The following is a 27,636-nucleotide window of genomic DNA, read 5'->3' as shown; positions in this document are numbered from 1 at the left end:
AATAATGAATTATAAATTTCGTAATTCAATCCATCAGCTTTTTATATTAAATTTCATTTTTGTAAAAGAAGAGATGAATCGCAATATGAAAATATAATTAAATAAGTTATTTATTCCTTTGGAGTTATATTTGGAGTAACAGTGCACCCTGCATTTGATAACTACTTTAACTTACTATATATACAAATATACCAACAAAACAATATATACAAATAAAATTAAAATTGAACGAAGTCGCGCATGTCGAATCTCTAGAAGCCGAGTAACTCTACATAGATCTAGGCATCAATAGAGAACATCTATTCCAAACTTCACGCCTTGATTTGTGTAAGTGAAGAATAGAAGGAGGTGCCATGACATAATGTAGAAGGTAAAGAAATTTAGGTATGCTGGTTTTCCTAAAACGTGTATCAGATGTATCGGAAAGGATTAAGTTAATTGCACGCTATTTGGACATTAAGAAGGTTATTAAACGGTCGAAGAATGAAAAATGTCGTTAATGAACGTATACTATGTATTTTTAAATGCAAAGGCACAAAACGAGGTCGCCAAATGTCAACAAGTTTCGTTACTTGAGAAAAACACTGTATAAATCTCTATATCATCAATCTATGCACATATTTGATTCTGTAGATAGAATATTTGTTTAAGTATTCTATTCACGTTATTGTTTTCAATAACATGCTTCAGATTTTTGAAATATCTTATTTTATAAACACCATCAAATTAACATTGTAAAATACCTGATGTAAAATGAATACGCATTCTATTACATCAGAATCACGTGATTAGCTTATTGAAAAGATTATTTTTAGACTTCTAATAGCATTAAATAAAACACAGCAAAGCACCAATTCAAAGTTTTTCATAACACGTTTATTTTTCCGTACTAGTCTCCCATTGTTGCTTTTTTCGATACGAAATCAATATTAGGCCATGCAAGAGACACAAAAATAACATAAATTAGTCCGCTGTTTACTACAAGCTCTTAAATACCACTCTTCTCTCTGTAAATTATATGTCCTCTTGCGACGTTGTTATCCAGCTATTCACACACCTGATTTGCTGGGCATCTTGGTTGATCCTTTTGGACACGTAAATCCGCCATTATATGCAAACAAAAATAATAAATAACATAACTACATAAAGATGGAACCATAGCTAATTAATTATTAAACAGATGTTTAACTTTTTAACCGTAAACTATCTCCAAATAACCTAAAAACAATCAAAACTCAAAAACTGAATTCAAAAAAACATATTAATAGTACCTATATGTATAAAAAAATATTTATATTTGTTAGAATCGACAATAACTGGCCTAGAATTGATAAGCAGAAACTCACTTCAAATTTTGGCATTAATGTTATGAAGCATGCTTCATGATAGTGACACCTTTTGTCATATAATTTTTCTATGATAATATTTTTATCTATAAAAAGAAATATTTAAAAATGGGGGTAGATCACGAGGACATGCTACGCGCCGGAAAACCTGCTGATTTTTCTTTCAGAAGACTTACGTATATAGATGTCGCAAAATTCTTAGAAAGTAAGTCAATTTTTCTCCTTATTACAGTATTTTCTTTGCTTAGTTGATTATTTGTGAGGTAAATTCGAAACTACGAGACAATATTGAGGTACTTAAACACCTTAAACCTTTTTAGAACTCAAAAGTCATGTATTTTAATTCGATAATTAATATTTTGATAAAAACCGAATTAGGACGTAACGTCAATTTTTTGTCTGTTTTTTGAAACTTATTTTTCATCAAAAGAGACCTAAAATCAATACGATTTATCAAGAAAAACATATAAAAAGATCTAAGTAGTAAAAAGATGTTTTTTATGTTATAATTTTCATTTAAAAACTTCTGGTTTTGTAAAAACAAATTTTCCCGGTTATCTGTTAATTTAGTTTTATTTAATTTGAAAGCTATCTTACAATTCTTGTTTATGTATATGTTACAGGAAAAGTGGATTCTCCAGTAAGAGTTGACTCTTCCTAGATAAAGTCGACTCTTACTGGACTTTTTAGTAAAAGTTGATTAAAAAGGAAAAGTGTTAAATTTTGAACAACATTTACTAGACAGAGTTGACTAGACCTAGGAAAAGTATACTCTTACTGCCTTGAGTTAGTAAAATTTGACTTTTTGCAAGGGGAAAACCGATTTGGCCTTGGTAAAGTCCACTCTTACTGATATTTTAATCAACAAGAAAGTCAGAGTTGACTATATCTAATGAAATTATTCTCTTACTACCTTGAATTAGCGAAAGTTGACTTTCCGTAATGAAAAACAGTCTTCCTAATAAATAAATAAAAAATAAATAAATAAAAAAGCAAAACCTCCTAACCTAACCTAACCTCAAATTCGGAGAATCACGACACACATTAGGTAGATAACTTTACAACTTTAAACTACTCGGTTTACTGCAACTAATTATTGAAATGTAAACATTTACTGAATCCTTGGTCGCTGTTGTTAATAGCATCAAATAGACACGTGAACGGGAAGACAACGGTAAAGACAGTAAACAACTAGAGCTGAAATAAACATAAACAAAACAAAGATATGCGCGCGCAGTTATAAGAAGAGCAACTTTTACTAAACCACAGTAGGTATAGTTAATTCTTCCTAGGTAAAGTTGATCTGTTTATTCTCATCCAACTTTTACTGAAACTTTTAGTAAAAGTTAACTCTTCCTAGACAGAGTCAACTCTCTCTAACAATCTACTTTTCCTGTAACATATATACACTTTATAGCTGTTGGTCTCGAAGGAGCTAGGTTCACTAGAGTAGCGGGAGTTCCAGGAAAAGGAGAAAAAAAGAAATTCTTAACTAGATCGATTTGGTTAAACAACAATCAATTAAGAAGTATAACCAATATGGATATATTAACCGAAGCAGTCTTGGAATACCCTGATCAGCTGGGTTGGATCGATTTCTCATTTAACCGTATTTCCGAAATTGATGAGGTAAATTTATATGCGTATAACTATGTTGTAAGTTGTAAATGTTGCCAAACTGTTGAAATGGTATTATAATCTAATAACCCCAAGGTTGTTGAGGATAGGTTGCCAGTTAACGAAAGAAGGAAGCCGTTACGTCACTTGTTGAAACCGATACGAATAATAAGCAGTGTAAACATTCTAAATCGTGCCATTTGTGGTTACCTCTTACTTTGTATCCGCTTTTTGATGGACTTTGTTTTAAAATTTATTTATTGACATAATATATCAATGCTTTTATATGTTAAATTCTTTACTTAGATAAAAAATTGCTACAATACTAAGTAAATATAGATTTCTTCTAATTAGACTAAATAGGTATTTGGAATAATCAAGAAATACTTTGTTATGAAAGTGTGAAGTGTGAATTTGGAACAAACAACAGTACCTACCATGATAAAATTTCCAAAAAATATTGATTTAATTAAATTTGCAATGTACTGGAACACCCTTTATACTACTGAATATTTCAAAATCTTTTCTTTTTATTTATAAATATCCGGTTTTATAGTTTTCCTCAAAAAAGGCCGAACAAATCGACTAAAACATTCTTATGTTCTCGTCTGTCGACTTGACAGATGATGTCATGTCTATATCGGACAAATTACTGGGCAACCTCCAAGGACTCTTTCACAAACCATAAATCTACTTTACCAAATGTGTCAAATGTCTTCTGTCGTCACAAATCAACTCAAAAGATTGAAGAAATATTATTTGGACTTAATATGACAATTTTCTCGACAGTTTAACCAACATGGAAGCTTTTTGGTGATGGCTACACAAAATTGGATTGTGTGAGATTAATGGAAGTAAACAGTCATTTGCCTTGTGGAAGAAATTTTACTACTAGCCTTGATAAATGTCAACAATTAAGTTTAATGATTCTTCTTTTTTAATTGGCGATGAAGTCAACTAGCTATTAACATTGTGTATATTAACTTTGCATTGAAATAATGTATTTGTATTTTCTAAATAGACTTCCAACAAAAAAAACTCAAAGTTTGAGTCAATATTAAATTTGGTCTTCCTTTGGGCCGGTTTCCTAAGTGTTTTTTTTAACTTCACTATTATTTTTCATCCTAGCTATCGTATTCGCTGCGATTTTATAAATTTATTCAAGATTTTTCTAATTTCTGCGTTTTCTTTTCTTTCAAAGGTGTTAAGTTTTTATTCATCATCTTTTGCCAGATTCATCGTTTCTCCTCCAAAGGTTACTGTTGGTCTTATTTCCGGAATTTGATATGCTCGGTAGCCTGCTTGAATCCTTTAAGTTGTTAACTGTTACTCCCAAGTATTTAAAATTGTTAAAATAAAATTATGTATAATATATAAAATATTAATAAGAGCAACAAAGATGTCAACAATACGTAAACGAAAATTACAATAAAAATAAGACATTTGACAACTGACATTGACTTATAATGTTATATTATAGAGGGTAGTTATACTACACCCTATACATACAAATTCCAATATGGAGGTTTTATTTATCGTCTAAAACTTTCTCAACGTGTCTTCCATATAAGGTGATTCAATAGAGGTATGACAGCTTCAAGTAGGATAAGTTAAACTGCAGATAGAGAGAGAAAGAACGGCTTACTACTACTCTCGACTCTATTCTGATTGGATCGTCATTAAGTCATAATTTCGAATAGTGGGAACGGAAAAGGAGAAGAATAACAAACTTCAATAGCGAGTAAAGAGAGAGAGACAGTGGTGTACCCTGTCTTGACATAGTACAATTTCATACTGTTCTGTCTATCTTTAATATTATTTCTATGGATGATTCTACTGGCCTTTACGTTGCATATTTTATAATTAGTATCATAAATGCCTCATAAAATGCTCCACTTACGAAGAGATCTTATTATTAATGGAAAAATATTTATTTCAGTGTATAACGAAATTCAAGTATTTAAAAATTGTCTATTTTCATGGTAACTGCATTTCTGATTTGGACGAAGTGAAAAAATTGAAACCGCTGATCAATTTGAGAAGTGTTACTTTTCATGGGAATCCCATATCTAATCATCCCCAATACAGAAGTTTTGTAATAGCTATTTTACCACAGGTACTTCTCAAATTAAATTGCAAATATTTTCTCAACTAAAATTTGTGAGATATATAATTAACAAACATTTCAACAATATGGGATTGAAGAATTAACAAGTATGTAAAATTTTCAGTTGGCAAACTTGGACTTTACTCCGATCCTCGCAAACGAGAAGAAATTCGTACAACCATCTGATTTAATAAGGAAGAAAGAAAAAAAGAATGCCAAATAGTACCTTAGTATATGGTGTATTGCAAATATTTTTGAATAAAATAGATTTTTAAAAATCTTTTACCAAAAAATAATCATTAACTACTCAATTCTAATTTTTCATTAGTTCACTATTATCTAGATAACTTATGAAAACAGGTTAGTAGAATAATGTTAGAAGAAGAAACTGACAGCTGTTAAATTTAACCTAAATGAATCAATATAATTATGTTTCTCAATATTAATTTTCAAAAATATTTATTCATTCTTATTAAAGACAAACCATTATTGTAAACTATAATAATTTATGCTTTAAAAAAATTCTTCACTCCAAACTCACCATATCAACATAAATTACCAAGTAGCTTTGCTTCTATTTATTCTATTCATTATTCAAAATTACATTTTGAATTATTTGAATCTTGACAATTGGCAAAATCTTTCTCCAGAAAAACTGTAAGTAATCGATATAAGGACTAAGTGTATATATATTAATACAATTGCAGCAAAAGTTTAGTTTGAGTTGTTTTTTATGAGATACTTTTATAATACTTATACGAGGGTAGTTCCCGAAAACAGTTGGAACCGAGTTACCTCGCTTTTTACTGTACTTATAGACATTAGCGAGAAGGATGTAACAATGTCTGTTGCGGAACAGATCATTATTCGTTTTTTGGTCAAAGGTAATGAAAAATACGCGGAAATTTATCGAGTAATTCGGGGCTGAATATGTCTCCAAAACTTGAATGTATGAATGGTGTTCCGCTTTCCAAAAAGGCCGAGAAGTGGGTGAATTTTGAGCGGAAATCCACTCGCTGGGAAGTTTTCACGCGTCTCCTGCAGCGAAATCAAGAGGAAGGAGAAAATGTTTTGCACCGCAGCATTCATGAAATTTTAGTATTCTATTATTACCGGACAAGACCAACCCACGGTTCATGTCGTGGACGAGTTCGTAGAAATACCATGTTTCAACACATTTAGTTGATTTTTATTTTTACGACCTCTGAAATCTCGAATGTATTGTTGGTAAGATATAGATTCAAGACTTCTTCTATCAAAGTTACGTTGTCAATCCATGGTATCAGTATAGATGGATATTGGACAGAATTTACTTTGTATGTCAAAAACTATGGAAATGTATAGAATAGTTGTTTGGATGCAACAAATCTAATGAACCATCTAATTAGTAGTTTCATTATTTTGCAAAGCGAATCCTTAAAAATAAGAGACCAAAATTTGATTCTCAAATATTTTTTGGAACAAACAAAAAATGATTTAAACTCCTCTGTATAAACTTTTGAGCTGGAACATTTAACCTTAAAGAAAACACACGTAAATCGAATATTACTTTATTAATAAAAACAATAAAAGTTTGATACAGAATCTATTATGAATAAAAAACATTCCTCAATTCATCAGAATCAATAACTGGTGGAGTTCTACTTGTCTCAGATGGAATTGGTGTAAGATAAAATTGCCCTTCGAAACTAGGGCAATCGAAATCTTCAGTTAAAATGGTCCTCTAAAAAAAGTGTTTTGTTATGGGTATTAGAAACTATAACGAATTAATGAGAAGCTTTCGTTGGTTGATTTTTGAATGGGATACTGACATTTTCATATGGGTATGGGATATAGTGTATTTTAAGGATTGGACCTGATTGAGGAAAGGCTTTCCTCTGCTGAGCTGGGATTATGGTGATTTTAAACTTCACACATAGTTGGAGAGATTTATTAGTTTGTTTCTGAATGGGCTAGGAACATTTTTAGGTGGTATAAGATGTATTGCATAGATTGTACCTGATATAGGAAAGATTTTCCTCAACAGGACTGTGATTAGAGTGATTGTAGACCTCACACAAAGTTGGAGATTCATTGGATTGTTTTTAAATGGTGTAGAGACATTTTCATGTGGGATAAGGTGTATTGTGCAGATTGGTCCTGATATAGGAATGATTTTCCTCAACAGGACTGTGATTAGAATGATTATAGACCTCACACAAAAATGGAGATTCGTTGGATTGTTTTTGAATGCGTTAGGAACATTCTCGTGTATGATAAGGTGTATTTTAAGGAATAAAGCTGATATAGGAAACATTTTCCTCTACAGAGCTGGGATTATAGTGATTATGGGATGTGTTAAACTCGCATGAGGTAGAAAATTGAGAATAATGGGTGTAGAAAAATGCTCAAAGAACCAAAAGCTTCTTAAATGATTTGGATAAGTGATATATTATCTTAAAAATAGTTTATTCAAATTTGGAAATGCAGTATTATAAAAAAAATTGTTTAGCTTTTGCAGTTATTACATTTTTATTAAAATCAACCAACTAATCATCAGAGCATAACTTACATTTGTTTTTTTGTGAGCTATACAAAATGTGCACACTTGATGTCTATTTGAAACACTATTTTGTTCCTCTTTCAGAAGTCTTAAACAAGGCTGTTCTATCGGTCCTGAAAATGATCTTTTAGTGAATTTAGACACGGTACATCAGAATTAATAGTTACCAGCGATTAACTGTGTACCTAAATGTGATATATAACTAGATGCTAATCTCAAAGTCTCGATTTTACTCAATTTTCTATCTTTTGGTTCTGTTGGTATGAGGGTTCTCAGTGTAGAAAATGCCACATTCACACTAAAATAAAATTTCAAATAAAACAAAAACTGAAGATATATGAAGTAAAAAATCTGTTTAAATTCAATCAGTCAATTATCAGCCTTTAATGGAAACTATATGAATAGAATTTTTTCTATTCTAGTAATTAATAGAGGTGGCTGACCAAAAATTTCCGTAATTTCATTTCTCAATAATGAAAAATATCCATTAAACATTTATCACACATTATATAATTTCCTTTAGTACAGCAGTAGAAAATTATGATTCAATTTTTAATCTGATGTTGCCTGATGAACAATAGTTTTCTTTAGATTTCAATTATACATTTTATAATCAAAACTTGACGCTTTCATATTGAAAAATTAACCCAGTAAATGAAAAAGCAGACCAACGTGCCCAAGAAGCAGCAGATAACGAAGCAACAATCAAAAATCAAAAAAAAAAAGTTTTGTACAAGTGGCAAAGTGAGTGGAACAGATCGCAGTCGATATTTAAATTTATAAAACCATCCGCTTAACCATCGAAAAACATTTTTAAAAATCGTACCGACCAAATAAAAATCGATCGTTTAAGGCTAGGTCACACTAAAATGACATATTCACACCTATTTAACCGAGAAAACCCAATAAAGTTAATCTTGTAATGAGAATCTAATCCAGAAACAAATATTCCATTGATTTTCACTTTTTCACTAATATTTAAACAAGATTTGAAAAACAAAAGGAAAGAAAAACAGTTGAAAAATGTATTATATCGTTTTCTGCAAGTAATAATTTGTTATATCACTAGAGGTCGCTGAAGACACAATATTTCGTAGTGTTAAGTGTGTTGCAGAACTAAAAATAAACATTTAATTATTGAGTTTCAGAAATATCGGATATATATTTATAATACTTCATATTATTAATGTATTCCATAAAAGTTTGTTAATATTATATAAAACGTGAAGTACCAATTGATAATCAGTGTAGCAAAATAGCCTCAACTTTGTTTGTGAAAATTTGATATTATCTGTATCCGAATAAGTTTATTAAAAATCTATTCCAATATTTAAAACTCTTCAAATAATCAAGAAACCAACATGAACTTTTTTCAACTTTACATATTAAGGCCACTTGACATGAAGGAAGATAAAACTAAGCTGATAGATTCTTAAAAGACCTCGTAATTGCAACTTTATGGGTTTCGTGCGAAAGTGGTTGATCTGAGTTTGGTGCAACCAAATATCAGTGAGATCACGAAACAAATTTATATGTGTATATGTGAATGAGATCAGCTGATTGATTAGAGCACGTTTGTAAAACTTTTTTCTCTGTGGTAAACGTAATCTTGTTGTTGGTTCCTTATTTTCCTTACTTTATTTTTAATTTTTAAGAGCTGATATATTAACAGCTTTACAGAGGAAAAAAGGATAAGCTATAATTAGTGGCAACCATGATATAATGGTAATACCAGTAGAATATTCATCATATTTTGATTTTTACATACAATTACTTGCAATCTTATTTTTTTTTCACTTTATTTTTCTAACTAAACATATAACGTAAATTATTATTGGTATAATATGACAGCTACAATGATATAAAACTAAATTTCAATTAGACTTAATTTCATGACATTACAGCAAATGATTATTAAATGAATTTCCATAATTGCCCTTTAAATGTTAAATTAAATTAACAAATGATTTCTTACCTTTGAGTTCTGTCCCTTTCTCTTGCATTAGCCTGACTTCTTTGCCTAACAGGCACAACGAAATCTCCGTCGAAATTATAAGATCTCCTATGTTTACCCCCCTGTACATATCCGTTGATATTTCGCTCACTCATTTGCCCCGAAAACTGCAAAAACTCCATAATAATTGACGTTCTATCAACGTTCCTTCTTAATTAATAATTTAATATCGGCTAATTAACTTTAATTGCTTCGAGAGATTAAACAACCAACAATTCTGTGTTTTGTTCGGAACTACTAACTTAGGAATAATTCGGGATGTGAAAAAGAGAAGTCATCTAGTAGCGGGTTCCCCATCGACACAGGGACGGTTGGTTAGCAATAGGAAAAACAACTCTGCATAAATAGATAAGATGCTCTAAAACTTTTAGTGAATAGAAATTTATTTGAAAATATATTGAATTAAATTAAAATAAAAAACATTCATAATAATGTACGTAATGTACATTAGCTTCTTCAAAACAGGTTCCTCTCTTACCAACACTCGTCTCCATTACTAGTTGCAGACTTTTTTCTATCGACTGTAAAGCGTTTCTCTAATATTAAAGTTGATAAACATTTTGTTTGAGCCCCTTACTAATCCCCATCAAGACTAGCATGTCTTCAACAGCACTTCCAACAATAATCAAACAACTCCAACTCATATCTTCGTTATATGATTTTAAATATGCAGTAAAACTATTAGAAGGGTATTCCATATTGAAAAATTCCTTGTAAATGGGACTTAAATGAATATTTTAGATCGAGTCCGTCCCTGGTTTGAATTTATTAGACGTATCAGAGTCTGAAAAGAACAAGCAAAACGAAGTCAACAAGTGTTTGAACGCATGCTGAGGCAATTAGTCAATTTCGATTATTTTAACAGATGCTGTTGAGAAACGCCTACTTTTTCAAAAAACGATGTTGTGGAGGAAGTTACTAAGTTTGCTTATTTTATTTAAAAAAAATATTTTGAGGATGTAAACTGACATCGCATATTTTAGATTGTGCACTTTTTAGAAAACCAAAAAAATTCCCAAAGAAACCATTCGGAATACCTACTACCATTTAAATGCATATAATTTATTAAAAATATCAGCCAAAGATTCTTAATCATTGCAAGTTTCTCTAAATATACACACAATTTACTTTATAATTTTTATATGCAAACATTGCAAATGTGTTTTTTGAGAGCACTTTTTATACATTTTGTAAATCGGACTTTAATTGACTTTCGCAATACTATACTCTGGTTACAATTTCAAAAATACTTGTAGAGATTTTATTAAACGGTGTCTTAAGATTGTTGATATTGATTTTTAATTGAGGCAAATAATATAAGTTCGTTGATACAGATTCAATTGTAATGGCTTCGATTGACACAAATTAATTTTGAAATTATTTGATGAATTTGAGTTCCTTGTTAGTAAATACTATTCTAATAAAAAACAATAGAATAGATTACAGTTTAAAATGTATAAAATTGATATTTTCATTAACCCAAAGTATCTAACGCAAAGAAAAATGAAATGTCAGCTGTCAATCTCTAACAAACTATGAAAAGGTATAAACAATTGAATTAAAATTAAAGGAAGGAGCAATAAAGAAAAGATTAGGGCCCAGGATGGTTGTTGACTATGGCGGACGGCAATATCCGCTTAACCATAGGCGTGCTATAAAAAAATTACTCTATAGTAAATAATTAGGTCTTAACCTTGTCAATTATCAAAATATAAATTTTGTATTTCAAATTTAAAATTAATAGTAGCTAAAATGGATGCAGAAAAATAAATATAGTTTAAAAAGAACTTACAAACTCGCTTTTCAAGCACATCAAACTAAAAAATGAATGAAAATAATCTCGATATTCATTTAATTGATACCACCCTCTTATAATGGCTGCTTATATTCCTACATCTCGTCGAAACTTGTATCTAGCCTAAGCGGTGTAGTTGATGAGGTAGTCCAAGTGCTCGATTTCCAACACGGAGATCGGAGTTTCGAAATTTTTATTTAATAAGCAACTTGAATTCCAAAGGAGAGTCACAGACAAACAAACCCACATACTGTTGAAGTGAATATAAGCGTGTTAAAAACAACTTATCTGTAAAAGTGATCTGAAAAAAGTGTTGAGAATCTTCATGCTACATAATTAACAATTTTGTTTGTAATCTATATAAATACAAAATAAAAACAAAAAAATCTATTCAAACCACTAAAATGGCTACTTCCCTCGCACTCACTTTTCAAGTATATGGATAAATTCAATGGTCTTAACGAAATATTTACTGTACAACCCTTCTTCTTTATTGACCTCAAACACCAAAATCGACAGTTTATCTTCATGTTGTTAATACATTTGTCATTTTCAAATTATTCCACGAATTGAAATAAATAAATTAACTACTCAATTACGATTATAACTGAAGATGTCAGTTGAAATGAAAATTATGAATTTATCTATGCGCTCTCATAAATAAACAATCCTTACTTTATTAAGGTTCATTTTATATTGGAATAAAAATAACTTTGTGCTCATAAATGTGATAATTAATTTATTTAGTATGCTTATAATTATTTTGTATAATATCTTCAAGATGTTTAATGTGATATGGTCATTTTAATTTGCGTAAGTGGGATATTGTGAACTGACCATACAGTAATAATACACAGATTTCTTTATATTATGGGCAACAACAACGATATCATTTTAGTAAATAAATAAAATTTGGTCATTTACATATTGCAACAATTTTTTAAAAAAATTAAACGTTTTTTTGTGAATTTTTTTTACTGATATCTATTTATAAAGGAATTTAGACAGAACGTTTTCTCTCCAACTATTCGGCTATTTAATGTATTTCTTGGCCTATCGTCTTTTCATCAATATTTCAACACATGTTGTAAATACGATTAAGTTTTGTAACGTCTGAATAATTAAGAAGCTAATAAAATAAGATAAATTATGATGAATTAAACAGACTAAATATTACCCTCTTATAAATTATAAGTAAATTATTCTTATAGTATGTGTACAGGGCGAGTCATTATGTGTATTGCAAATGTATATTTTAACTACATTTTGTTAACTTTTGAAGGTGTTTCTTCTAAAAACTTGAAAATTGTGACTTCTGACTGAAAAGAAAACATTGTCGGTACAATTTGTTCACTAGAATTTTATAAATGATCACTAGAATACTAGCTTCCAGAATACAACTCCCTTCAGAATGACATTTCGACGTAATTTGGTCTTTATCCACATATTTTAATGATTAGGTAGATATGTTTTCCTTGATGAATTGTCTTGATTTTGGGTCTATTCTGATAAAGATCAAAACAAGTCGAAACCTGTTTTTTGCAACTAATTTGTTATCAAAAGAGACCTAAAATCAAGATTTATCAAGATAAGAATGATATTAGAAAACTTGTACCAAACACATAATTTGAGTATTGATATTGGAGGTACAAATTTGATAATCGGCATCCCAAGGCTAAAGGTGTATATTGGTAAAGGAAAATTTGGGGAAACTGGATAATACATCAAGAGAAGGATCTCACTTTCAATTGTGAGTCGTTGTGACTTCAAGCTATAGTTATAAAAGCACTCAAAAAATGACGATAAAAGTACCTTCAAAGTCGAAGTATAAGATATTGTCTTACAAGGACACTATACAGGCAAATGACAAACTGAGATGTGATTTGTCTTATCTGCTCTTCAAAATATTTCTCAAACAAGCACTAGCACTTAACGAAGGATTTTTTTTCGAATTTGAATGATCTATTTCTTATAATTCTGGCGAGGACTTTATATACAACATCCAACAGGGTCAATTTACAAACTACAAAAACCCTCTTTTTATAAACAGTCTCAACATTTTAGTAACAATAACCAACTATATGCAAAAAATAAAATCAACTAGGGTATTGAATGAAATAAAAACTCAAATTATAAATCTCCAATTTATTCATCGTTTTTACAAAGTCAAATGATAAATAAAAAGTTTTTTTAATAATCTTATCTAAAACTTCATTCTATGAGGGTATTGCGATGATCTAAGACCCCACATAGCCGACAAGTAAGGTAACAGTACTTTATGGTCGGGATGTTTTTTAATCGCAGCCATAACTTGTGCATCAACTTTCTTTTGATCAGCTTTTCTTTCTTCGCTTACTTTGTAACTCTGTAATGTAAATAAATAAGAAATCAAAACTCTGTATAGTAAATAATAGAAAAATATCATGAAAAGTGTACTAAAGAAGCATCGGATGTCTCACAAACTTCATTAAAAAAAAAAGAAATCTTACATTCTTTCTATCTATAATTTATTTATTTGTAAAATTAGTTTATTAGCAAGTAATTACAAAGTAATTCAGAAATCAGTTAAATTTATTCAAATTATAGACCAGAGTCAATAATCAATCAAAAATTCTCAAGGAAAAATTTCAGCTCTTTCAAAAAAGTGGGAGGGCATTTTGTTCCTTGGAAACTCTACATTCTGATAACTTAAAAAAATATACAATACTATGGTAAGTTTCCTCAGAAATGCAAAAAGATTGAAAAATCCTTGTGTCCCAATTTTTTTATTGTTATGCAAAATGTTTAGCTACTTATATAAATTTTATGTCAATTTCTCAAAAAATGTAAAATTTCGTCAATAAACATGTTATTAACATGTGAAATTTTTATAAATAGCTAATAATAGTACATAATGACAAAATAAAATTTCTGATTAGTTATTTTCAGTATTTTTGCACTTTCGCTGCACTTTAGTTTATGAATGTAACATGGAATTTCACGTTTTTCAAGTGATTAAAGTATAATATTTTGATAAATAGATGAAAATTTTACATAATGATTAGTTTTTTTCGTTTTTTATGAACTTTCTGAGAAAATTGTATATCAGAAAGTAGAGATATCAAGGAGTAAAAAACCAACCAACTTTTTAAAAAAAGCTGATATTTTGACATATTTCTCTAAAAAAATAGGTCAAAATAGGGTGTAAAATAAGTATATTGAATCAAAATAATTACAAACTGTTTGAAATATACAGATAAGTTTGCAGAGAATTTGACACAAAACACAATTTATTTTAAAGAGAAATAAAAAACGGAAAACTTGTTTATTTGAATTTTTCACATAAATTTGGACATTATGTGAAAAACTGGATACAAAAGTTGTAGATCTTGTTATTACCTACAACTTTGCTATCAAAGGTTTTTTCATAAGACTTTTAGTTCTAAGGCAAATCAAAATAAACCATTTTTTACCCTTAAAAACTCCCCCTCTGCTACTTCTCGACCTCACAAAACCTGTAAATTACTTCCCTTTCATTTTTATTATCTTCCTTTTCAGATGGGTTTCAAATTACTACTATCATTTTCAAAAGCTTTAGTCAAGGTCTACTATTTAATGTTGAAGAAACAATTCTAAATTTACCTCTTTCTTAGTTTGGAAAATATCTCCTTCAGTTTTCTTGGCCCTCTTTTGCCTTTTTCTAGCAAAATATTCATCGTTAAGATTTTTAGGAAGTTCAACTCCACTGACATCAATTTTGGTAGATGTGGCAATGACATAACGTTGGCTAATGCGTCTTAAAGGACAGGCATTGATTCCAAATGGACCTGAAATGGAATGCACAGAAATCAATACACTTTTTATATGAGATTACTACAAGTTACTCACCAGTTACTAAGAGAAGACCAGAATACAATTGTTTAAGGAAAACAACCCTCTTTCCTTTGTGTGATCCAGCCAGAAGAATAAGAACTGTTCCTGGAGTAATGCTACTTCTTATAGAACGTTTGTGTTGACTGAAACACTTTCTTGCTGGCCTTGCTTTAATTCTAAAATAAAACACAAGGTATATAAATATTATAGTGACAAATAATTAGAGAACAAACCTGTCTTGTGTTGGATAATAGGCCCTACGTTTTTTCACCAAAACAAAACGTTTTCCTCCATTTTTCTCTCCGCCTATTGGTTTTTCGATCACCTGAGGTTTTTGAGGCTTCTTTTTAGCCTCTACTTTCTTTCCAACAAATTTGTACAAAGCTTTTTTGTGAAACATTTTAGTTCTGGAAAACCTAAGTACTCCATTTCCTAAATCATAGTTTCTAGGTTTTCCTGGTTTGTGCACCTTCGCAGATGCATCGCCAGCTGGCTTCTTTTCAGCCTTTTTCTCAGCCATCTGTAATAAGTAAAAAACATGTCAAAATTGTTAAATAAACGTGTAGATAAATTTAAGGTTATGATTTGTCCACCAAAAATAGAATCTATAATATAATAATAAAACTTCAATTCATCAGTATTACTTTTAACCAAATTTTTGTTGACAAATCAACTTAAAAATTATATTATTAAAATTAGAGTATCATGCCAACTATATAGCATATAATTGAATCCTCGTACTTCTAGCTTTATGATCCTTTTAAAAAAAAATTATTTTATTTAAAGATGTCTTGGATTAATAGGAAAATTAAAATAACTTTCTTTCTACACTCACCTTCTAGGATGTTAAATATGAAAGGTAGAAAGGCGCATGCGCGTCAGTGTTGCCAGTTAAAAATAAAATATTACGGTATGCTATGGCGGTAAATATAAATACAATGTTCACTTTCAATCCTCTAGCATATTCTAAAAGACTTAAGAGATACAAAGCTGTGAATATAATCAACAAAAGAATTTATAGACATAAAAAAGCTGAAAGCTCATTGTTTCATTAATATAATCTTCGATAAACTGCACACATGGATAAATAAAATATATCGACGTAGATCAAAATCTGCCAAAAGCTGGACAAAAAAAGAAGAGTTGAGGTTATGTTTTTAAATATACTATAAATATTTATATTTCAAAAATGAGTGATTCAGATGAAAAAACAAATAAAAAACGATCAATTGAATCGGAAGAGGGTTCTGATTCAGATGGCTTTGTTGGACCTACATTAGCCGAAGCTGCGAAGCCGAAAAAGCGCAAAATTCTCCAGTATGAAAATCTCTACTTGGAAAGTTTACCTTCTTCAGAATCTTACGAAAAAAGTTACATGCACAGGGACATTGTAACGCATTGTGTTGTCTCTGCTACTGATTTTATCATTACTGCAAGTTACGATGGACACATAAAATTTTGGAAAAAAATGGAAACTGGAATTGAATTTGTAAAACATTTTAGGAGTCATCTAGGACCCATTGTAAAATTAACTTGTAATAGCGAAGGAACCTTACTTTGTTCAGCATCTTCTGATAAGTCCCTCAAGATATTCGACGTGGTTAATTTTGATATGATTAATATGATGAGGTACAATGTTTTTGAACCCTATAAAGATCTAAAATTAACTAAAACTATTTTTTATTTGATATTTATATTCTTAAATTTATTTTAGATTAGATTTTGTTCCTGGTACAGTAGAATGGATACATGGTTCAGGGGAACCCATACATACTTTAGCTGTGTCAGATAAAGAATCACCAAAAATTTATGTATATGATGGTAGGGGAGATAATAAACCAATTAAAATACTTGAAAAGATTCATATGAATCCCATTGCACTTATAAGGTATAATCATAGATTTGATGTTGCTATTTCAGTAGATAAAAAAGGAATGTTGGGTAAGTAACTATTTATAATAATTATTTCCAGTAAATTTGATCATATTTTATTAGTGGCAGAAATAACCACTGTGGAGCCCTGTGCGAGATGATATTAGGAGGTCCTCTCCAGGAAACTTTTGAAAATTTAGGTGCCAAATTGTAATTACGCATTTTAAGCCTCTCTAGATTACTTTTTATCAGTGATATATCTCAAATGACAAAATTCACTTTGCAGTAAATCTGCAACATTGGCTTTTTTTATGCATGTATGCTCTCTGTCACCCAGGAAGACTGGTGTGATAATCCAATACTTTAATAATAATACAAATGCTGAGAATGTGAACTTGTAAATATTTCTTTAAAGGCACCAAACTACTTCTGGAAGTGTTGTCTATCAAGTAGCAGTAGCAGTTTTGCGGTTTTAAAAATTTGATTTCATACCTCAAACCTTGCGGGGCCCTAGACAATTTTAAAAAATTTATTATATTGATATAACGTTAGAAAAGGGGAAATATTAGAGATAGTAGAAGTATTAGATAAAAACTTCACAGTTTTTTTTAATGATGGATTGATAGCGCTTCTGGACCGTGTGCTATCGCACATACCTTGCGCCGCAACTGTATTTTAAAATTCATTTTTATTATAGTTATGATATAAGTGAAAAACTTTTGTTAATTTGAAATAAATCTTAATATATTCACTATATCACAAATATTAATTCAATTTCAATTTTTTATCTTGTTTCGTTATGAGGTATGAAAATGTTGATGATAGAAATAAATTTTGTTTTTGTAGAATATTGGCAAGGTAGTAAACATGATTACGATTTCCCAAAAAATGTGGCATTTGATTCTAAGTTGGATACCGATCTTTTTGAATTTGCTAAAAATAAAACTATACCAACTGGATTATCATTTTCCAATGATGGAAGAAAATTTGCAACTATTTCCACTGATAGAAGAATTAGGATATTTAATTTTGTTACAGGAAAATTGGTAAAACACTTAAATATATTGTTTATAAATGCAATAGTCTTTATATATACTTTAGTGCTAGTTATGTGAATTTGATTTTGCACATCTTCTATAAAAAATATCTGTGTCAACATTTAACAACAGAATTTCATATTATTATTATTCATTTTTTTGTTTTTTTTTCTGTTTGTTGCTCTAAAACTATAAACTTGTATTTGGCTTGATTATGGAAAATTTCAATTCCAAGTACATTACCTCATTTTTCAATAGTTATTAGTTTTGGATGAAAGTTTACCAAGGTTTACGGAGCATCAACAAAAGACACAACAATTACCAAATATGGAATTCGGTAGAAGAATGGCAATAGAAAGAGATTTAGAAAAATCCGAGAGTTTTGAATTAGCAAATGTCGTTTTTGATGAAAGCGGATATTTTATAATGTATGCTACTCTTCTGGGAATCAAATTGATTAATATACACACTAATAGATGTGTTAAAATTATAGGAAAAAATGAAAATTTAAGAATGCTCAACATTGCCCTTTATCAAGGTAAATAACTTTATAATCAATTCATTATGTAGTTTGACTACAAAGTTGGAGATATTTTTTGTTATTATAGTTTCTATTATCATATATCTATTCTAGGTTCTGCGAAAAAATCGAAAGCAGCCGTTACTCTAGAAATAGAAGCCTCAAATAACCCCACGTTGGATGCAATCCTTCCAGATCCTACATTAATCTGCACTGCTTACAAAAAATCGCGGTTTTACCTGTTCACTCGTAGAGAACCCGACGATTTACAAGGGGATCAAGATAGAGATGTTTTCAATGAAAAACCATCTAAGGAAGATACTCTAGCAGCAGCGGAAAACCCTGTAGTTCAACGTTTATACGATAACGCCATTCTTCACACAGTTTTCGGAGATATCCACATCAAGTTGTTCGTTAAAGATACACCAAAGACTGTAGAAAATTTTTGTGTACATAGTAAAAATGGATATTATAACGGTCACATATTCCATAGAGTTATAAAGGGATTTATGATCCAAACAGGTATTTATTTATTTATTATGAATAATTAGGAGGGGCTTCTACATACCATTCAAAAACATTCATATCGAAAACTTCCACTTAATATTATTAAAGTAAATATTAATTTTTCCAGATTCAATTTAGTATTAGGAAAAAATAGTATTGAAAATACACTAGTTATAGTAACAACTATAAATTAAAGAAGGAAATACTTGATTTGATATAAAGAGGATTGCTACGAATAGTACTTTTTGTATACAGAGCTTTTTATGCTATATATTTATTATTTGGGGCCCAATCAGATGGTTTATGTTTACTTCAATATTAACGGATTTAAACAATTCAAATTCTATTTCAATTTTAATTTGTTATCTATTTGGTCTATTATTATGGTACTTCATTTTTTTGTTATAGAACACTTAGGGGTTTACAATTCATTTAATATAATATTTACAACAGTTTCAATCCTGAATTTCTCGTTTTTGTATGTTAGGATTCTTAAGTGTTTTGCTCTGTTTATCAATGTTCTTTTAATATAGGAAGTATAAAAGTTTCTGTAATCCACAGGTACTACACTTTTTTTTCAACTTCCTATTACAATCTATGTTAAATAGATATTAAGTAATAGATATAATTATTCACTATAGTTTTTGCGAACGCATTTGGATGAACTTCTAGTTTTTCCGCATACTTCTTTATCCCTTTCGCTACAGGTATCTGTATGAGCAGCTCCATACCTGCTTGTGCTTTTGTCACAATGAAGAAAATTTTTAGGTGATCCAACTGGTAACGGTACAGGAGGAGAGAGTATTTGGGGCGGAGAGTTTGAAGATGAAATTCGTCCGCATTTGAAACATGATCGACCATACACGGTATCAATGGCTAATGCTGGTCCAAATACAAACGGTAGTCAATTTTTCATCACCTTAACTCCTACTCCATGGTTGGATAACAAACATACAGTTTTTGGTAGAGTAGTTAAAGGGATGGAAGTTGTGCAAAATATCAGTAACGTCAAGACAAATGCAAAAACTGACAAACCATATGATGATATTCGCATAATTTCAGTTACTGTTAAGTAAAATGAACAAAAAATTGTTTTTGTAATGAAAAATATAAAATAAGTTGTTTTACAATTGTTTTTTTTTCTTCACCTTCAATTCCAAAATTACATTAAAAAACAAGATATAACAAATGTGTGATGATGTACTGAGGTCTATGTTAGCAGGAATTATCTTTTATGGTGTTAATACTTTGTTTTTAGATATATCTATATATCTAAAAAAAACAAACAACAGTACGCTTTAAACACTACATTCATCTTTTTTTGCATAATCTTAACATAAGAGACCAATCTATTCCAAATATTTTATTGCAACATTCACATCAATATCTTATATTAAATATAACCTTATTTTAGAATATATATAAAATTACAAATATTTCTTTGATTTATTACTTAGTAAACCTCTTTTATACGCTTTTGTTGATAAATTATCTTGATTTTCGGTCCTTATCAATTTAAAATTTCATTTAAAAGCTTATAACATTGACGTTTGGAGTACTTTCAGTCAATATTATATGCTTTTAATTGATAGAGACCTAAAATAATTATAATTTATCAACAAAATTACAAGTGTTATACATCAGTATCTTATTAAATAATATTCAGAGTAAAATTTTATAATGTAATACTAATAACTTTGTTATTCCGATTAATAAACGACAGCTGGCATTTGACAGTCGATCATATTCTTCTACATTTTCAAGTAAAATTATTTGGTTCATAATTTCTACTCTCCCTATTCAATTTTGTTTATATATTAATAAGAAACTGCGCTATTAATTGATTATCAAAATTTACAATGATTGTCTTCAAATAAGCTTTGTATAATGTTTTTGCATCTAATATATAAAAGCGAGTCTACTATATAGGTTCTCTTTACTATAAACCTAACCTCTTATTTATTGAATTTTTTTCATTCAGTATTGTTCAATTCGTTATAATATCAATAAAGTAGACATGTTACATTTGTATTTAATTTAATGAATCAACAACTCAAGTGGATAAGCATGTTACTAGTGGAGGCCATTCTTGAGTTCAGGTTACTCTTTGTAAAAGACCATAATAAAATAAAAGAAGAAAATACGGTTTAAATTCCATTTCATGAGAATGTAAACAAAAATACTGTATGCTTTAATATGAAGAAAAAGCGAAATAATTACAGTGTGTATTATTATTTCCTAGTTTTAATCCGAATACTATTAGTTTTTATACCCCAAACTGGTTATATTCATCCAGATGAATTTTTCCAATCTTTGGAAGTTTTAGCAGGTAACATATTATTTTAATTTAAATTTTCTCTTGAAAAATGTTTGCATCTTGTTTTAGGGAAACTTCTAGATGTTCAATGTAGCCCACCATGGGAATTTAATGTAACCACTCCCATACGCAGCATGACAATTCCTTATTTCACCATGGGATTAAGTTACACATTTTTAAGAGACGCAAATGAGCTAAGCAAATCTTATTTTAACCAAGCCTTGCTAACACCTTATATGCTGCTTACTATCCCTAGGTTCATAATGTGTCTATTAACTTTCCTTATAGACTACTGTCTATACAAAATCTGCATTAATAATAATGAGAAATATAAATCACGATTAATAATGTTAGCTAGCTCATATATTATCATCATTTATGGTACTAGGACATTTTCAAATACTATCGAGTTGATTCTGTTTTCCCTATTGTTGTATTTTGTTGGTGAAAGTTTGATTTTTAACAATACTTTATTGAAGAAAAAGGACTATATAAATTATAGATATGAACAATGTAAAACAACAGCTGATAAAGCAAAGTTTCATAAATTAAAACTTTACTTGGTATCAGATTCCTATAGAAATTGCTTTGTTATTAGCACTATAACAGTTTTCGGTTTCTTCAATAGACCAACTTTCCTAGCATATTCAGTTATTCCCATATTTTTCTGGTTATACAGAGGTATTGGTAAGAAAACAATTTCTCCTCTAACTCTCAATTGCAGAGTACTAGTCTTCGCCTTATGCTCAATCCCTTCATTTCTTTTTAATATATTAGTTGATTCATTTTATTATGGTCATATAACTTGGGGGGAAATTGGTATGTTAGATGTTACTATGGATAAATTTGTTTTCACTCCATTAAATTTCTTGAAATATAATAGCAATTTGGATAATTTGGCTGTACATGGATTGCATCCTAGATTTTTGCATGTCCTGGTGAATATTCCTTTACTTTTTAATTTACTGGGAATTTTCGCTCTCTGTACAGTTGGAAAATATGTATATTTGTAAGTACTGTCTTCATTTATTTTTACTTTTTAGTATCAGATTTTGTCACTAATATTTATTTGCTAATTAAAACATTTTGCTTGCTCAATATTAAGTACTCAGAAGCTCTATAGTAGAATAATAATTAGGAAGAAGGATTCAAAATCTATTCACCGTTTTGTAATTGTTGATGACTAGAATTGAAGGAGTGTTTCACTTCTGGGACACCCACATAGATTTGTATTGCAATGGAACTATTAGGAAAGAATATAATGCATTTAAATCCCATATTCGTGGATGACAAATTAATTCTCATTTATATAAATATATTCACCTCCAACCTCCCCATCTCTAATTACACCATAACAGACCATGCAGACTACACTGTTATTCTCTTGTCCCACAAAGATCCTATAGTAAGAATATGTGTTAGAAGTAAAAGAAGAGCTCAAAAGGTGGAGAATAAATATATATGAAAACAAATAGCAACACATAATTTCATCAATATACATTAATAATTAGAAGTTTTACAATCATCTAGCATTAAATATTTAGGAATGCTCCTAGACGCCAAATTTAACTGAAGAGAACACATTAAAAAGAAACACACACAAATAGACCTTAAAATGAGAGATTTGAATTGGTTGCTAGCCAGAAAATAAAAAATGTGAACATTTTATTGTACAAGACAGTCATCATTCCAATCTGGACTTACGGCATAAAACTGTAGGGACTTGCCGGTAAATCAAGTATAGCTGTTAGACAAAGGATATCTTGGTATAATATTTCAAACCAGATGATACACTAAGACCTTCTAATTGCAACAGTACAAGAAACCATACAACTGAGGAGCCAAATGCATCACCAAAGGCTGGAATCACATGCTAATCTCATATTCCAACCATTGATGCAAGGAAGAGATGACTGAAGACTAGCCAACATACATACAATGAGTTTTGTAGATCTTCTCACTGGAGTAGACTCATAAAGACATATGCGAGGTTTTTTTTATTATAGCTTCTAAGTCAATAAAATAACCTACAGAATTATGAATTCTGATTTTTATTAAACAAACATTATAAAAAAAAATTATATAAATCTAGCTGAAAATTTTGGAAATAATAACTTTGACCCTTCTCTCAAGGCTCTTAATTTATTTGACAGGAAGACATGTTTTTTGTTATTTTTAGGTGTTATTTGAAGAAGTTCAACCTACTACCATCACTAAGAAGTATTAAATGCCTGATGACTCTTTCATTCATAGTCCCTTTGGCAGCTTTGTCAATATTTCCCCATCAAGAACCACGTTTTTTAATTCCACTCATTTTCCCATTAATTTATCTGTATGCTTCATCTATACTACCAGAAACTGACGTAGCTTTAGTTGAAGCTCCTAACGTACCATATGTAACGCAATCAAGAAAAACATTCAATAATTATAGTTTTATTAGAATTTGGTTGATGTTGAACTTTATATTCAGTTTATTTTATGGTTTTTTGCATCAAGGTGGAGTGTACCAAGCTACAGAATATTTATCTCTCCAGATGAAGGTAGTACCAACTAATGTTCAGTACAATATCATAACTAGTCATGTATATTCATTACCAGAGTCGTTATTTTTACAAAAATCAGGTTATCAACTGTACTTAAAAGGTAAGAAGAATAGTATTTTAAAAAAGAAGGTGTTTCTTTATGAAGAAGGTTCTAGAAACGTTTCTTCCGTCCTTGAAAAAACCGTAGGTATTATAAAGAGCTCTACTAAACAATTTAAAACTTTTCTTTTGATATCTGGTAGTCTCGATGATGATCTTGATTATGCTGTAAGGAAAACCACTATAAGATTATATATAATCAAAAAGTTCGGGCTTCATTTGAGTTTAGAGGCTCTTCCTAATTTAACTAGTTATTGCTTGGAATTTACAAAATTTTTGTATGGTAATAATTGTTTGCCTTTACCCATTGACGAATATATTAAATGGCTTCATAGTCTTTTTACTCTTAATCTATATAGAGTGGAATTGAACAATTAATTTTATTTTAAAAAACTATGTTGTGATGTGATACAATGTAAAGACAAAATAATCTATTTTGCACCATTGAAACCATATTTATTCTAATTTATTTAAGGATATTAGTTACTAAGTCTACATTTTTTTAAAAACGCATGTTTTTAAGGTATATCATAATGAAAACACTGAAATTTTCAGAATCAAATCGTGATTTTAAAATAATGTTAAAGCACTCAATTTCATACTGAATCAAAATTTCCAAAAATTCGTTTATAACAGTGTTATAATACTTTAATTAATTACAATTATAAATCCAACAAAAAGTGTTTTTATTCATTATTAAGGTAAAAATAAACTTGAAGTTTAAAAATTTATATTCCAAAATTGAATCATCTACATACAGCATCAATCTTGTATATTGCTCCAAATCTTTTCAAGGATATGAGAATAAATGCATTACATTAATGTATTAATCGCCAGAAGAAAGAAATAGTTGAGTTTAATTAAAGGATATCTTTTTGAAACAAAACGATTTTTACGAAGTTCAGAATATTTACCGAAGTTTCACAAGAAGCGGAAAATGAAAAGTATAATAATAGTTAGAGCAAAAAAATTTAAAATACACAAACATTTAGAATAATGAAAATATCTCGACGCCTATGGTCAAACAAGTTGCAGTTAAATTTATTTTCAAAGATCAATTTGTGTTACATTTTTAACAAATTTTTCGTATTATTTCCAAGTACAATATAATGAGCCCTAGTCACTATACAAACGATATAATGCTACACAACAAATCTATTTGACTCTCTACCATAAAAACTATATAATATACTTACCAATTAAATAAACCTAACTATTAGTTCCAAAAAGGCAAGTATAACACGAAGATTACAAATTAACAACTAGGTTTTGCCAATCTGTATCCCTTATGCACTACCAACATAAAATTATTTACTTTAGTGTCATCTTTAATATATATTTCTAATGCAATTCACTGGCGGAGTGGCACGCACTTCGACATAAAATTGGCCCATTTCTAATGAACTCTGCAGTACTTGCACAAGCACCTTTGCACCAGTTTTTTATGTTGAGTTTAATTGGGTAGTCTTTTTGGTAATTATACTTTTGCATACAAATAAAGTATATGAAAATACTTTATTTCCAACCTTCACGGTGCTACCTGTAAAAAAACAGTCATTAAGGGTATTTAACTATTTAATGGTGCACATAAGTTAAAACGGATAATGGAAACATCACTTCAACATTTCCTGGAAGAATTTTGTTAGTGATGAATCTAAAGTGGCGAGAATAAAGAAATAGAGCATCAATAAATCCACTTAAAAACGAATTTTTTATTTATTTAGATTAAAATTTTTATTGTCAAGCTTTGAAAAATTTAAAGATAGCAAAAAATTGTTAGCATGTGCTAAAAACACACAAAAATACTTTTTTAAGACAATAAAAACATAAAATTTGAAATTTGGCAACTGCATTAATAACATTATAGTTAAAAATTGAAAAAGAAATATATGAAAATTTGGTCGAGATACATTATTTAAAACTAAATTTTCTTGTATATACATGAAGATTTGTGAACCAGTTTTCTATATAGAATTCATCAACAACGGTATTTGCAAGCTATTTCAATATCAATACTTTCTATAATCCTTAAAATATTGTGCAACATTTTACTTGAGAGGTGGAAAATTATGTCATACGATACGACTTTCAACGCAAACACGATAAGGGGCGATCCAATCTTGATTTGATAATATATAAAGTAAAAAGTGTTCATATTTGGAATGAATTCGGACGAAATATGAATAGTATGAATGCACACATATTTTTTACTTCATAATATTTTATCTAACCAAGAACAAACTGTGAACACCGTTATAGTTAAGATTGTGAAATATTTTTTAATTATTGATTAGAGTATATTGTCTACTTGATTATATAGCTTGATTTTCCAAATTTTACTGTTGTGTACGAGAAAAATTAGTTATATAATGCATGGATGATACTATATTAAAAATAAAAGTACCCAGTATAACAACACAGATGATTTTATAATAAGTTTACCTTGATGCCTTCACTATTTATGTTATATTAATTTACATTGAATATACTGGTTTTACCAGTTTTTTACAAATTTAATACATATTATTTTTGTTGATGTGTTTGTTATATATATTGTTTTTATAATAAAGTTTTCCATTTTTAACGGGCATTTTATTATCCTTCAACTTATTAGGAACCGCACATAAAACTTCGTGGTGGTAACGACGTCATGAATAGACGCCATATTATACTCGTAAGATAAGTTCCATGCAGAGAACATGAGACACAAAATAAGAGATGAGACACGAATTTTGTTGTATCGCTAAATTCTCCATTTTTTGGACAAATATTTTAACAATGAACTAATTACTGTAAATTTAAATTTAAGAAAGCAATGAAGACATTACTGTAAATATTCCATTTGTAGTTTGAGTAAGTTATTCAGAAGTGTATAAATAGAATAGGCTTCTATCATGAAAACACATTAAAAAATTGACACATACTCAACGTTCTATATGTTTTCAAATTAGGTACTGAAAAGAAATCAACATAGAGTTAATTAATATTAAATATAGAGAGAACGAGATATGGACAGTTGGTATGGGAAAAAAGTCTCTAAGTTACGGTCCCGATAATATTCATTTTCTCTCTCGTTCAAGGTAAATTTATGTAGTGGGTTGGTGCCCCTGAATAACAGTTTCATATTAACTGCTGACATGACAATGCATTATTCCGTCATGTGTGAGGTTATTTCAATTTTAAGATACTATTTACAATATGTTATAATGAGTTTTTAAAGAAAATAAATGTAGTCATGAAATATGGACAAAGATACAAATCTACAATGAAGAAATTTCTTGAAAAGACCTAACGTTCAAATGAATAACAAACTTTTAATTTCAAATAAAATTTCCAAAGTCAACTGTCAAACATGAATTAGTGCTACCAATTGACCACCTACGTTACGGTGTAATTTCCCTAATGTATATTTTCAACACTCGTAACAGAAAGTCGAATTTGGAACTCTTTTTGGAATAAAAACCCTTT

The 27,636-nt window shown here is 29.4% G+C and overlaps 5 protein-coding genes and 1 long non-coding RNA gene across 7 annotated transcripts; 3 read left to right on the top strand and 3 right to left on the bottom strand.

The window, feature by feature from the left end:
* The first annotated feature begins 1,357 nt into the window (after positions 1 to 1,357).
* On the top strand, positions 1,358 to 5,366 carry LOC130899098 (leucine-rich repeat-containing protein 51-like). The gene is made up of 4 exons (XM_057808846.1): positions 1,358 to 1,551; positions 2,764 to 2,975; positions 4,903 to 5,079; positions 5,195 to 5,366. The coding sequence occupies exons 1-4, from the start codon at positions 1,455 to 1,457 to the stop codon at positions 5,291 to 5,293; spliced, it is 585 nt and encodes a 194-aa protein (XP_057664829.1). The 5' UTR covers positions 1,358 to 1,454; the 3' UTR covers positions 5,294 to 5,366.
* Positions 5,367 to 6,606: 1,240 nt separating this feature from the next.
* LOC130899099 (transcription factor 15) lies at positions 6,607 to 9,780 on the bottom strand. Its single transcript, XM_057808847.1, has 4 exons — positions 9,588 to 9,780; positions 7,780 to 7,910; positions 7,622 to 7,725; positions 6,607 to 6,793 (listed from the first exon to the last, which is right to left on the bottom strand). The coding sequence occupies exons 1-4, from the start codon at positions 9,746 to 9,748 to the stop codon at positions 6,659 to 6,661; spliced, it is 531 nt and encodes a 176-aa protein (XP_057664830.1). The 5' UTR covers positions 9,749 to 9,780; the 3' UTR covers positions 6,607 to 6,658.
* A 3,771-nt stretch (positions 9,781 to 13,551) lies between these two features.
* On the bottom strand, positions 13,552 to 16,154 carry LOC130898397 (60S ribosomal protein L6). Of its 2 annotated transcripts, none has more exons than XM_057807666.1 (5): positions 16,109 to 16,154; positions 15,507 to 15,793; positions 15,289 to 15,449; positions 15,043 to 15,227; positions 13,552 to 13,786 (listed from the first exon to the last, which is right to left on the bottom strand). In XM_057807666.1, the coding sequence occupies exons 2-5, from the start codon at positions 15,791 to 15,793 to the stop codon at positions 13,625 to 13,627; spliced, it is 795 nt and encodes a 264-aa protein (XP_057663649.1). In that variant the 5' UTR covers positions 16,109 to 16,154; the 3' UTR covers positions 13,552 to 13,624. The 2 variants fall into 2 exon arrangements, with proteins under 2 accessions (XP_057663649.1, XP_057663650.1); XM_057807667.1 differs by lacking the exon at positions 16,109 to 16,154 and adding an exon at positions 16,015 to 16,103.
* Positions 16,155 to 16,392: 238 nt separating this feature from the next.
* On the top strand, positions 16,393 to 20,339 carry LOC130898409 (peptidylprolyl isomerase domain and WD repeat-containing protein 1). Its single transcript, XM_057807685.1, has 6 exons — positions 16,393 to 16,902; positions 16,988 to 17,214; positions 17,992 to 18,191; positions 18,441 to 18,720; positions 18,817 to 19,224; positions 19,978 to 20,339. The coding sequence occupies exons 1-6, from the start codon at positions 16,463 to 16,465 to the stop codon at positions 20,283 to 20,285; spliced, it is 1,863 nt and encodes a 620-aa protein (XP_057663668.1). The 5' UTR covers positions 16,393 to 16,462; the 3' UTR covers positions 20,286 to 20,339.
* A 220-nt stretch (positions 20,340 to 20,559) lies between these two features.
* On the bottom strand, positions 20,560 to 26,831 carry LOC130898744 (uncharacterized). The gene is made up of 3 exons (XR_009059935.1): positions 26,611 to 26,831; positions 25,365 to 25,708; positions 20,560 to 24,334 (listed from the first exon to the last, which is right to left on the bottom strand). It is a non-coding gene; the product is annotated as an uncharacterized LOC130898744 (long non-coding RNA).
* Positions 21,185 to 24,848, top strand: LOC130898743 (GPI mannosyltransferase 4). The gene is made up of 3 exons (XM_057808230.1): positions 21,185 to 21,538; positions 21,596 to 22,535; positions 23,706 to 24,848. The coding sequence occupies exons 1-3, from the start codon at positions 21,406 to 21,408 to the stop codon at positions 24,544 to 24,546; spliced, it is 1,914 nt and encodes a 637-aa protein (XP_057664213.1). The 5' UTR covers positions 21,185 to 21,405; the 3' UTR covers positions 24,547 to 24,848.
* Positions 26,832 to 27,636: the final 805 nt, after the last annotated feature.

The sequence above is a fragment of the Diorhabda carinulata genome, chromosome 10 (assembly GCF_026250575.1).
Source record: "Diorhabda carinulata isolate Delta chromosome 10, icDioCari1.1, whole genome shotgun sequence".
Classification (NCBI taxonomy): Eukaryota; Metazoa; Arthropoda; class Insecta; order Coleoptera; family Chrysomelidae; genus Diorhabda; species Diorhabda carinulata.
Note: the sequence above shows the minus strand (reverse complement) of the source record. Positions and strands in the feature narration are given on the sequence as shown.